Source organism: Pristiophorus japonicus, chromosome 2, assembly GCF_044704955.1.
Source record: "Pristiophorus japonicus isolate sPriJap1 chromosome 2, sPriJap1.hap1, whole genome shotgun sequence".
NCBI classification, from domain to species: Eukaryota; Metazoa; Chordata; class Chondrichthyes; family Pristiophoridae; genus Pristiophorus; species Pristiophorus japonicus.
This window is the reverse complement of record NC_091978.1, coordinates 128,157,347-128,170,008: the sequence shown is the minus strand read 5'-3', so window position 1 is coordinate 128,170,008 and position 12,662 is coordinate 128,157,347. Positions and strand designations below refer to the sequence as shown.

General features: G+C 45.8%; 1 protein-coding gene across 6 annotated transcripts in view; it reads right to left on the bottom strand.

The window, feature by feature from the left end:
- ipo11 (importin 11) overlaps positions 1-12,662 on the bottom strand; it is a 928,775-nt gene that overhangs the window by 616,706 nt on the left and 299,407 nt on the right. For all 6 annotated transcript variants that reach the window (XM_070869309.1, XM_070869300.1, XM_070869323.1 and 3 more), the window contains one exon: positions 11,762-11,805. In XM_070869309.1, the coding sequence (XP_070725410.1) occupies positions 11,762-11,805 (44 nt within the window). The remainder of the gene's footprint in view (positions 1-11,761; positions 11,806-12,662) is intronic.

The following is a 12,662-nucleotide window of genomic DNA, read 5'->3' as shown; positions in this document are numbered from 1 at the left end:
TCAAACAGCCCCGGGCCACTGGATTTTCACCCTAGATACTAAGAATTGTAGAAGAACAGAAGGATCTTGGAGTCCATGTCCACAGATCCCTGAAGGTAGCAGCACAGGTACATAATGTGATTAAGATGGAAGAGGCATAGAATATAAGAGCAGAGAGGTTATGCTTGAATTGTATAAAGCACTAGTTAGACCACAGCTAGAGTACTGCATACAGTTCTGGTCACCACATTACAGGAAAGTTGTGAATGCACTGCAGAGGGTGCAGAGGAGATTTAGGAGGATGTTGCCAGGACTCGAAAATTTTAGCTATGGGGAAGGATTGGATAGGCTGGGGTTGTTTTCTTTAGAAAAGAGAAGGCTGACGGGAGATTTAATTGAGGTGTATACAATTATGAGACCCCTAGATAGAGTGGATAGGAAGTACCTATTTCCCTTAGCAGAGAGGTCAATAACCAGGGGACATAGATTTAAAGTAATTGGTAGAAGCATTAGAGGAAAGTTGAGAATTCTTTTCACCCAGAGGGCGGTGGGGGTCTGGAACTCACTGCCTGAAAAGGTGGTAGAGGCAGAAACCCTCATTGCATTTAAAAAGTACAGTTGAACCTCCCTTATCTGGAATCCTTGGGACCTGGTCTATTCTGGATAAGGGACTTTTCCAGACGAGAGGTGGTCACGTTAAATTGGATGGTACAGGTACTGAGCAAGGGGATATCGGGGCTGGCTGGCTTGGGGCTGGGAGTGTGACAAAGAGATCATTGAGCCGGGGGGGGGGGGGGTGGATCGCGGGGTCAAGCCAGCGATTGCGGGAGTCGGCATCGATGAAGGACTTCAATTTGTTCATGTCGGAGTTTTGCGCATGTGCCACCCGGTGTCTGGGAATAGTTCTGGATGAGGGTGATTCTGGATGAGGGTGGTTCTGGATAAAGGAGTTCTGGATAAGGGAGGTTCAACCTGTACTTGGATATGCACCTGAAGTGCTGTCACCTACAAGGCTATAGACCAAGAGCATGAAAGTGAGATTAGGCTGGACAGCTCTTTTTCAGTCGGCAGTAACCAGGATAAATGCCGAGAGATTGTTTCCCTGACTGGGGAAAAGAGTATTTTCCAGAGGCGGATATAGAAGGAAGTAGGGTTGGTGAGGGAAAGGCGGATGTGGGTGGAGAGCGATACGAGGAAGTGGTCAGAGATGGCCTTATCTGTGATTGACACGATAAAAGTAGCAAGGTCACGAGAGATGGCAAGGTTGAGGAGGTGGTGCTAAATATGGGTTGGAGAGTTTCTATCGAGGGAGAGATTAAGGGAGGATAGGAAAGTGGTGAACACAGACGAGAGAGCGCATGATGAATTGAGATGGAAGTTGAAATCACCGAGGATGAGAATTCGTTCGGTGCAGTGGTGGAGGGAGAAAAGCAGTGAAGATATCTCGGTGAGAAAATGTTTATGGTACTTGGGTGGGAGGTAGAAAATTAGAATTTGAAATGAGAATTAAGAAGGTTGGAATAAGGTGAGATGTTCAAAGGAGGAAAAGGTGCTGGAGGAGTAGGGGGACAGACCAAGCATCCACAGGGTCAACACTGAGAGTAGGGAGTTGGACGAGGAAGAGATTGGCAAGATTAGCCTCAACGGGCACGCTGGGTGGGAAGGTCGGCGAGAGAGGGATGAGACAGTTGGGGTTGCTGCTCGTGAGGAGGCAGCGACGAATGCCACTACGGGCCTTTCGAATGCCAAGAGAGGCATAGAGGGAAGCTGTAAGCTTATCTAAGAGGAAGTCAAGTCTAGGACAGTGGCAGGAGAGTAGTAAAAATTGATAAAAAAGGGAAAAAATAGAATGAGAGAAAACGAAAGCAAGCAAGCAAGCAAGCAAGAATGAGCGAAAGTGCTTTACAGTCAATGAAGTACTTTTGGAGTCTAGTCACTGTTGTAATGTGGGAAACTTGGCAGCTGATTTGCGCTCAGCAAGCTCCCACAAATCTGTTTTTGTAATGTTGATTGAGGGATAAATAATGGCCAGGACACTGGGGAAAACTCCACTGCTCTTCTTCAAAATAGTGTCATGGGACCTTTTACGTCCACCTGAGAGCGCAGACGGGGCCTCGGTTTAACGTCTCATCCGACAGTGCAGCACTCCCTCAGTACTGCACTGGAGTGCCAGCCTAGATTTTGGTGCTTAAATTCCTGGAGTGGGACTTGAACCCTCAACCTTCTGACTCACAGATTGTAAACAGATTGTAAGAGATTCTACTAGTATGTAAAAAGGAAGAAAGTAGCAAAAGTAAACGTTGGTCCCTTAAAGGCTGAGGCAGGAGAAAATATTTTGGGGAATAAGGAAATGGCAGAAACATTAAACAAATATTTTGTATCTGCCTTCATATTAGAAGACACAAAAAGCATATCAAAAATGATGGGAAACAAGATCCGAATGAGAGTGAGGAACATAACATAATTAATATAAACAGAGAAAAAGTAAGAGAGGGGTCAAGTTTCAGCCTCGCCTAGAACGGAGCAGCCCCGACCTGGACGCCCGTTTTTTGTGCCTAAAAGCGCGACAGAAAAATACCTCTTAATTCTCCGGCTCCTTGCTGGTCCCTGGGAGCTCGGCGCGGCGCGCACACAGCAGCGGGGGGACGGAACCACAGAGTTGCGCCGATTCTGCAAGTGGAGGGGGTGCGGGGCTAAGTTAAATGAGGCAACATCGTGCCGGCAGCCCTGCGCGTGTGCGTTGGTGCGCATGCGCAGTAGCCCAGAAACATTGGCACTCGGCCATTTTTAAAGGAACTTAAAGAAAAGTGCTGATTTGTCTCGTGGACCTCTGGAAAGGCTTGGGATTGAATTTTGGTGATTTTTTGTGTGTGTGAGGGAGTGCTTTTAGCAGCACTGTTGAATAAATCACCTGCTGAAATCAGTGAGTGCTGCTTTTCACTGCTAAACTTCCAGAACAGATGCTGCACAGGTGCATGCAAATTAAGGACTGTATGTTTTGAAAAATAAGTGTGTCAATTCAATACAGCAATGGAACAACATCCATGCAGAACAAAGAATTTCTTGCATGAGGAAGTGGAGATATTAGTCAATGTCATTGAGCAGAGATGGTAGGAGCTAGATACCAGCAACAGAGGTCGCATAAAAGTGACACCTAAAGAAATGAAGAAACGCTGGAACCAAGTTGCAGAAGATTACTGGGCAGTGGTGCATACTATGAGATCTAGAAGTCTGTGTAAAAAGAAATGGCACGACCTTGGTCAAGTAGTTAGTGTAAGTAATATTTTCAATTTTTAATGTAATTGTAATTGTAATGCGACTATCTGTATGTCACACCCTGCAGAAAGACGCACTCTGTAAAAAGTTATATTTTACTCTTTGCAGAAGAAATTGGCCCACAACAAAAGGGAAGCAACTCGAACAGGAGGAGGCATGCCCAATCTGCATCCAGTGACACCCTTGGAACAGAGGGAAGCTGCTATGATGAGTCGTACATGGAGAAAAGCAATCAGTACAGCACAAGCTGGGCCCACAAGCGAGGGAGAGGGTAAGTCCTGAAAATGCATCGTGGCCCTTCAAATCAACCTGCTGCCTGGCCCGCTATGTGTGAGAGTACTCACGCCACCCATCCTGCCCCTCCCTTGCTGTTAAACATTTGGTGGTGGTGGTGGCGGCGGCGGCGGCGGCGGTGGTGATGATGGAGCCAACCCTGAGGATCCTGAAGATACAGAACAAGAACCAGTACATCTAGATGCAGACGATCCAGATTGGATGATGGCGGCGATGACTGAAATGTCTATAGGGGAGCGCTTCCAAATTAATGTTTATGAGCCCCCATTAAGGGGCACCAGAGTTTCAACTCCTTGCATAGGTTCTAGTTCCACCCTCCATGGTTTTGATTCCGATGTTGCGGGTCCCAGTGGTGCTGCTGGTGTAATGCAGCAGTTTACAGCCAGTGCACCACCGTCCGAGCCTGCGCCTCCCACTCGCATAGGTTCTGGTTCCACCTTCCATGGTTTTGATTCCGACGTTGCGGGTCCCAGTGGTGCTGGTGATATAATGGAGCAGTTTACACCCATTCACCAACCATCCCAGCCCACGCTCGCACTTGAGTGCTGTCGTCTGGAACACAGAGCGTCCCACCATCCCAGCCCGCGCCCCTCTCTCTAGTACTGCTGTCTGGAACACAGAGCTTCCCACCGTCCCAGCCTGCGCCTCCCTGTGTAGTGGTGCCGTTTGGAACACCGAGCGTCCCACCGTCCGTGTCTGCGCCTCCCAGTGTAGTGGTGCCACGAGGCAGACCCAGGCAGAGGAGAAGGAGATTGGAGACTGGAGACTGGAGACACGCTCTCCTGAGATGTAGCGTGCAACAGATGCGGCTCAGGTTGTGGCATTGGGTATGGAGACCAATGAGCTTACCCGATCACTCATCGGTAGTGTCAGTGCAGTGGGTGAAGAGGGGACGGTCCTGACGGAAGAAATAGCAGTAATGACACGGGAACTTAGGGAGGGAATGTCCAAGGGAGTGCAATCGACGGCACAGGCCGTCAGGGAGGGCATGCAAGTGGCGGCACAGGCCGTCAGGGAGGGCATGCAAGTGACGGCACAGGCCATTATGGAGGTAGCTGCTGCAATAAGGGCACACAGTCCCGCCAATCAAATGACACCCCCATGAAGAAGTGAACATTCACTGAGATGTGGATGAGAGATGGTTGCAGCCTTTCTTTGCTGCTTTTGTTCTTGTTTTTGATGTAGCTGTAGTAGCGTTTTTCAAATTGAAATTGTTTTGTAAGTTTTGTAACTTTTGTAACTTATAATTGATCTCAGGGTTTTTAAGTGATCTTATAGTGTAAATGCTCTCACATTTTGTATCTTATTTAATTTTGCACCTAAAAAGTCATTCTGAAGTCTAAGTGATCCTAAGCGTGTAAGATTTTTCACATTGAAATTGTTTTGCAACTTTACAACTTACAAGTGATCTTAGGGTTTTTAAGTGATCTTATAGTATAAATGCTCTCTCATTTTGTATCTTATTTAATTTTGCACCTAAAAAGTGATCCTGAAGTTTAAGTGATCTTGAGAGTGTAAGATTTTTCAATTTGAAATTGTTTTCTAACTTTTGTAACTTTACAAGTTTATAAGTGATCTTAAAGTTTTTAAGTCATCTTCAAGTGTCATATTAAAAAGTAAAGTTTGATACAACAAATATTTTATTAGTGATGTCAACTTTTCAATAAAATATTTTTTTATAAGAACTGATTCATCTTCCATTAACACAACACAACGTAGGGACAACTGCAAAGAATAAACATGTCCATGCGCAACAGTGGTCGCAGAGCCCTCAGGCATCAGTAATTGAAGCGTTCACAGATGAGCTGCTGGCACAGGGCTCGAGCAATCGTAAAGGAGCACGATGGACGGCCCTCCTCCGACCTCGTACTCCGGCATCAGGCACTTGCATGGTTTCCTGATCGTCGTCGTCATCCACATCCTGCTCTTCCGTAATACTATCATCATGCACTGGACCCTCACGTGGGTCTTCTGGTTCCACTACCAGCTCCTGCTGCCTCATGATGGCCAAGTTATGGAGCATGCAGCACACAACAGTGACGTGACCGACAATCTGAAGAGAGTATTGCAAGTGACCTCCGGAATGGTCCAGGCATCGGAAACGCTGCTTCAATATGCCACTGGTCCTCTCAATGATGCTGCGCATCGCAATGTGCACCATGTTGTATTGACGGTCAGCTTCTGTCCGTGTCACGCGTAGGGGCGTCATGAGCCAGGTGGTCAGGCCGTACCCTTTGTCTCCCAGTAGCCATTTCTGCCCTTCTGGCTGCTGCTCAAACATGTCAGATATAACGCTGTCGCGTACGATGAACGCATCATGGGTGCTGCCAGGGTATCTCGCATCGACTGACATGATGCGCTGCTTGTCGTCACACACGAGCTGCACATTGATGGAGCGGAAACCTTTTCTATTCCTGTACTGCTCGGAATCCTCCACAGGTGCTCGCAAGACTATGTGGGTACAATCAATGCAGTCCTGTACCTTTGGGAAACCGGCAATCCTGAAGAAGACCACAGCCCTCTCATGGATCGCTTGTGCAGTCATTGGGAAATTTATGAAGTCATTCCTCCGCGCATACAGTGCAGCCGTGACCTGGTAAACGCAGGCATGTATTGAGAGATGGCGCACACATCTCCAGTTGTTGCCTGAAACGATCCCGAGGCATAGAAGGCAAGTACAGCTGTTGCCTTCACTTCAACAGACAAGGCAGTTGGCATTCTGCTTCTGAGCTGCAAATCTGCTCTCAGCGTATCACAGATCTCAGTGACAACTTCTCTGTGGAAACGCAGCCTTTTGACACAATCAGCCTCGCTCATGTCCAGGTACGAACGCCTGGCTCGATATTGCCGATGTGGGTAAGGTCGCCTGCCCATCAGCCTACGGGCTATGGCGTTCCTGGTACGGTGAGCTCTAATCAATTCTCTCCTATGCAGTGAATTGCTGGCGAACCATTGCATAATCCGTGGTGTTGACAATGCAGCACCCATTCTGCAAATTTAAGTTTCAAACCGGCTATCTGGCTACCTCTCCCTGGCCAAATGGCCTCAGCCTCCCTCGCAGCTCGAAGGCTGCTTGCTGTGTCTTCAGCCGCAGTCAGCCACTGCCGCCGCCCCTATCCCGTGGCCGAATGGCCTCAGCTTCCCTCGCAGCTCGAAGGCTGCTTGCTTGCTGTGTTTTCGGCTGCCGTCAAGCCACTGATGCCGCCCCTGTCTCCGACATGGAAGGAAGGCCTGCCTGAAGCACCGCAGCTCGAAGGCTGCTGCTGCTTCACACAGGTAGGAATATTCAATATTTTGTCTTCGCTTTGTTTATAATTTTTTATTCAGGATGGCTCTTTATTTGTATAAGTAAGACTGTTGAATGCTTGTAGAATTTAATTACTTCCCTTCCCCCCCTCCCCCGCACCCCCCTCGTTCCCTACGCCTGATTTGTAAAGTGTAGGCAAGGTTTTTCTGAGCATACAAAAATCTACACTTACTCCATTCTAAGTAAGTTTGGAGTAAGTTTTCACTGCCTAAACTTTAAAAACAGGTGTAAGTGGCCGGACACGCCCCCTTTTGAAAAAAAAAATCTGTTCCAAAATGAAACTGTTCTAACTGACTAGAACTGGAGCAAACTAAATGCCGAGAATTGCAATTTCTAAGATACTCCATTCTAAACCAGTTGCTCCAAAAAAATAGGAGCAACTCAGGCCGAAACTTGACCCCAGAGAAACTAATGGGACTAAAAGCCGACAAATCCCCTGGACCTGACGGCCTACACATCCTAGAGTTTTAAAAGAGGTGGTTGCAGAGATAGTGGATGCATTAGTTTTGATCTTTCAAAATTCCATAGATTCTAAAACGGTGCCAGCAGATTGGAAGGTAGCAAATGTAACACCGATATTCAAGAAAGGAGGGATGAGAAAACAGGGAACTACTGGCCAGTTATCCCGACATCAGTCGCTGAGAAAATGCTGGACTCCATTGTTAAGGAAGTGGTATCAGGGCACTTAGAAAATAATAACATAATTAAGCAGAGTCAACATGGTTTTGTGAAAGGGAAATCGTATTTGACAAATTTATTAGAGTTTTTTGAGGATGTAACTAGCATGGTAGATAAAGGGAAGCCAGTGGATGTAGTATATTTGGATTTCCAAAAGGCATTCGATAAGGTGCCATCATAAAAGGTTATTACACAAGAAAAGAGAATTTGAGTTTAGGAGCAGGGAGGTCTTACTGCAGTTGTACAGGGCCTTGGTGAGACCACATCTTGAATATTGTGTACAGTTTTGATCTCCTAATCTGAGAAAGGACATTCTTGCTAGTGAGGGAGTGCAGCAAAGGTTCACCAGACTGATTCCCGGGATGGCAGGGCTGACATATGAAGAAAGACTGGATCGACTAGGCTTATATTCAATGGAATTTAGAAGAATGAGAGGGAATCTCATAGAAACACATAACATTTTGACAGGATTGGACTGGTTAGATGCAGGAAGAATGTTCCCGATGTTGGGGAAGTTCAGAACCAGGGGTCACAGTCTAAGGATAAGTGATAAGCCATTTAGGACCGAGATGAGGAGAAACTTCTTCACTCAGAGAATTGTTAACCTGTGGAATTCTTTACCACAGAAAGTTGTTGAGGCTAGTTCGTTAGATATATTCAAAAGGGAGTTAGATGTGACCCTTACGGCTAAAGGGATCAAGGGGTATGGAGAGAAAGCAGGAATGGGGTACTGAAGTTGCATGATCAGCCATGATCATATTTAATGGTGGTGCAGGCTCAAAAAGCCGAATGGCCTACTCCTGCACCTATTTTCTATGTTTCTATGTAAGCGCTCATGGGGTTGGGGGTAAAATAGTAGCATGGATAGATTAACGAACAGAAAACAGAGAGTAGGGATAAATTGGACTTTTTTAGGTTGGCAGGCTGTAACTAGTGGGGTGACACAAGGATCAGTGCTGGGGCCGCAACTATTTACAATCTATATTAATGACCTAGGTGAAGGTACTGAGTATAATGTATCCAAGTTTGCTGATGATACAAAGCTAGGTGGGACAGTAAGCTGTGAGGCGAACACAAAGAATCTGCAAAGCAATGTAGATAGATAAGTCTGTAAAGTGGCAGATGGAGTATAATGTAAGGAAATGTGAGGTTATTCCCTTTGGTCGGAAGAATAGAAAAACAGAACATTTTTTAAATGGTGAGAAACTGTTAAATAAGAAATAGGAGCAGGAGTAGGCCACACAGCCCCTTGAGCCTGCTCCGCCATTCAATACATCATGGCTGATCCGATCATGGACTCAGGTCCACTTCCCTGTCCGCTCCCCATAACTCCTTATCGTTTAAGAAACTGTCTATTTCTGTCTTAAATTTATTCAATGTCCCAGCTTTCACAGCTCGCTGAGGCAGCGAATTCCACAGATTTACAACGCACAGAGAAGAAATTTCTCCTCATCTCAGTTTTAAATGGGCGGCCCCCTATTCTAAGATTATGCCCTCTAGTTCTAGTCTCCCCTTTCAGTGGAAACATCTTCCCTGCATCCACCCCGTCAAGCCCCCTCATAATCTTATACGTTTCGATAAGATCACCTCTCATTCTTCTGAATTCCAATGAGTAGAGGCCCAACCTACTCAACCTTTCATCTCCGGAATCAACCTAGTGAACCTTCTATGAACTTCCTCCAAAGCAAGTATATCCTTTTGTAAATATGGAAACCAAAACTGCACGCAGTATTCCAGGTGTGGCCTCATCAATACCCTATATAACTGTAGCAAGACTTCCCTGCTTTTATACACCACTTGCAATAAAGCCAAGATTCCACTGGCCTTCCTGATCACTTGCTGTACCTGCATACTATCCTTTTGTGTTTCATGCACAAGTACCCCCAGGTCCTGCTGTACTGTAGCACTTTGCAATCTTTCTCCATTTAAATAATAAATTGCTCTTTGATTTTTTCTGCCAAAGTGCACGACCTCACGCTTTCCAACATTATACTCCATCTGCCAAATTTTTGTCCATTCACTCAGCCTGTCTATGTCCTTTTGCAGATTTCTTGTGTCCTCACACATTGCTTTTCCTCCCATCTTTGTACCATCAGCAAATTTGGCTACGTTACACTCAGTCCCTTCTTCCTTGTCGTTAATATAGATTGTAAATAGTTGGGGTCCCAGAACTGATCCCTGCAGCACTCCACTGGTTACTGATTGCCAACCAGAGAATGAACCATTTATCCTGACTCTCTGTTTTCTGTTAGTTAGCCAATCCTCTATCCATGCTAATATATTACCCTCAACCCTGTGAACTTTTATCTTGTGCAGTAACCTTTTATGTGGCATCTTGTCAAATGCCTTCTGCAAGTCCAAATACACTGCATGTTGGTGTTCAGAGAGATTTGTATGTCCTCATGCAAGAAACACAGGAAGCTAGCATGCAGGTACAGCAAGCAATAAAGGCAAATGGCATGTTGGCCTATATTGCAAGGGGGTTAGAGTATAAGAGTAAGGACGTCTTGCTACAATTGTACAGGGCCTTGGTGAGTCCACACCTGGAATACTGCACACAGTTTTGGTCTCCTTATTTAGGGAAGGATATATTTGCTTTGGAGGTGGTGCAACAAACGTTCACTTGATTGATTCCTGGGATGAGAGGGCTGTCCTATGATGAGAGATTGTGCAGAGTGGGCCTTTACTCTCTGGAGTTCAGAACACTGAGATGTGATCTCATTGAAACATACAAGATTCTGAAGGGGATTGACTGGGTAGATGCTGAGAGATTGTTTCCCCTGCCTTGAGTGTCTAGAAATAGGGGGCATAGTCTCAGGCCATTTAAGACAGAGATGAGGAGGAATTTCCACTCAGCAGGTTGTGAATCTTTGGAATTCTCTTTTGAGTATATTCAAGGCTGTAATAAGATAGATTTCTAGACTCTAGTTGAATCAAGGGATGTGGAGATCGGGCAGGAAAGTGGAACTGAGGTCGATGATCAGCCATGTTCTTATTGAATAGCAGAGTAGGCTCGAGTAGCCGTATGTCTTATTCCTGCTCCTATTTCTATATTCTTACATGATTCCAGTACCAGACTACATGGCTGACTCTTAATGCTTTCTGAAGTGGACTAGCACACCACTCTGCTATAAACAATCACTACAGAACACAATTATAAGAGTAATATTAGTCAGATCTATCAGCAATGAACCATGCATCGGATCAGACAAGCCTGAGGCAGCCCAGCCCAGTCCTCCTTTCTAACAAAGGATCAGTACGCACGTTAGGCCGGCTGTCACACAGACTGGTCAAACAACATTAATATGACTCAGAGTATAACTATCAGCCAAGATCTCAGATTTATCCATCACAATCCCAGGGTATGTCCACTGCCACTGGCATTATAGACCTACCAGAGGTGGGGTTACAGTAGTACACAATATAAAAATATTTTTGGGATATAGTATAAGTAATGAAATCGGTTCAGCATTACATTCCCATGTACATGCTTAACGTCCTAAATGCACAAGATCAGTCCTATTGACTGAACGAGTTATTCACGATCTCAGCACCTTCGCTTTCCTCCTTCCCATCCTTCTTCCACTCTTTCGCTATCCTTTTCCTCCTGTCCCCCACGTCTCTCTCCCTCTCCTCCTTCCCTCCCTCTTCAGTCTAATTATCCAAGTTTATTTATAATCATGAATAATGATTTGCAATGTTAATTTCACAATCTGAGCTGAATATCTAAACAAAATTACCAGCAAATCTCATTTTCAAAATCCTGGTTAAGTTGCATGAAGCTCTCTGTATTACATCCACGTAATTTCCCCAAAACTAGTCAGTGAGTACTTGGCTGATCAAAACAAGAAGTCGACTTAAGCAATGTGGGAATAATCTCCACCTTTCTACCCTCAAGTCCATTTCCGTTTATTCAGTCAAGCTGGCTGAGATGGTAAAACTTTACATTTGGGTGGCATCGGGGGAAAGAAAGCCGTGGGTTAATAGTCAGGGCAGGAATCTGAATTTAAGGTCCTAAGTTCAGACTCCAACAATCTAACATTCAAGCTACAAGTATCATTCATTAACTCACATGTGACAAAACTGCAACAGCATGTAATCTTGTAAACTTACATTTTGCAGTTACACTTAAGTTCAGGTGCCCAATTTCAGTCAATGATAAATTTTCCTTTATAAACTTATTTATTTCAATGGGAATAAACTTGAAATCATTTTAGTTCAACTTACCCTTAAACTGTACTTGTACGAGTCTCCTCCAGCCTCTTCCACAGCTATTGAAATACAAAAAAAGGTTTCAAAATGTAATAAATGTTTTGAAGACAAAATGTTAAGAATGACATCCTAACTCAAATGTGTTAATGATAGAACATAAGAACATAAGCAATAGGAGCAGGAGTAGGCCATTTGGTCCCTCGAGCCTGCTTCACCATTTAATAAGATCGTGGCTGATCTTGACCTTGGGCTCAACTCCACTTCCCTGCCCGCTCCCTATAACCCTTCACCCTCATAGAGGACTAAGAAACACACTGCTCAAAATGTGTTGGAAAACCTAAAATCTTTTAGGAGGGAAAGCAGCAGGAGGCAATAAATGATGTGTGGGGGGAGGGGGGGGAGAGAGGGAAGGGCAAGGGAGGAGGGGAGAGGGAAGGGCAAGGGAGGAGGGGAGAGGGAAGGGCAAGGGAGGAGGGGAGAGGGAAGGGCAAGGGAGGAGGGGAGAGGGAAGGGCAAGGGAGGAGGGGAGAGGGAGGGGAGGAGGGGAGAGGGAGAGGGAAGGGGAGAGGGAAGGGGAGAGGGAAGGGGAGAGGGAAGGGCAAGGGAGGAGGGGAGAGAGGGAAGGGCGAGAGGGAAGGGCGAGAGAGGAGGGGAGAGAGGGAAGGGCAAGAGAGAAGGGGAGAGGGAAAGGGAGAATAGGAAGAAGAGCAAGGAGAAAGGGCACAGGCAGAGGGGGAGAAGGGCAAACGAAGAGGGCAGAGAAGGGCAAGGGTAAAAAAAATGCAAGGGAAAAGGTGAGGAGTGAAGTGGGAAAGGAGATGGGGCAGGAGTACTGGAAAGGAAGATGGAAGTAGGAAGGAGCGTTTGGAGTGAACGGAGGATAGAGAAAGAACATAAGAAATAGGAGCAGGAGTAG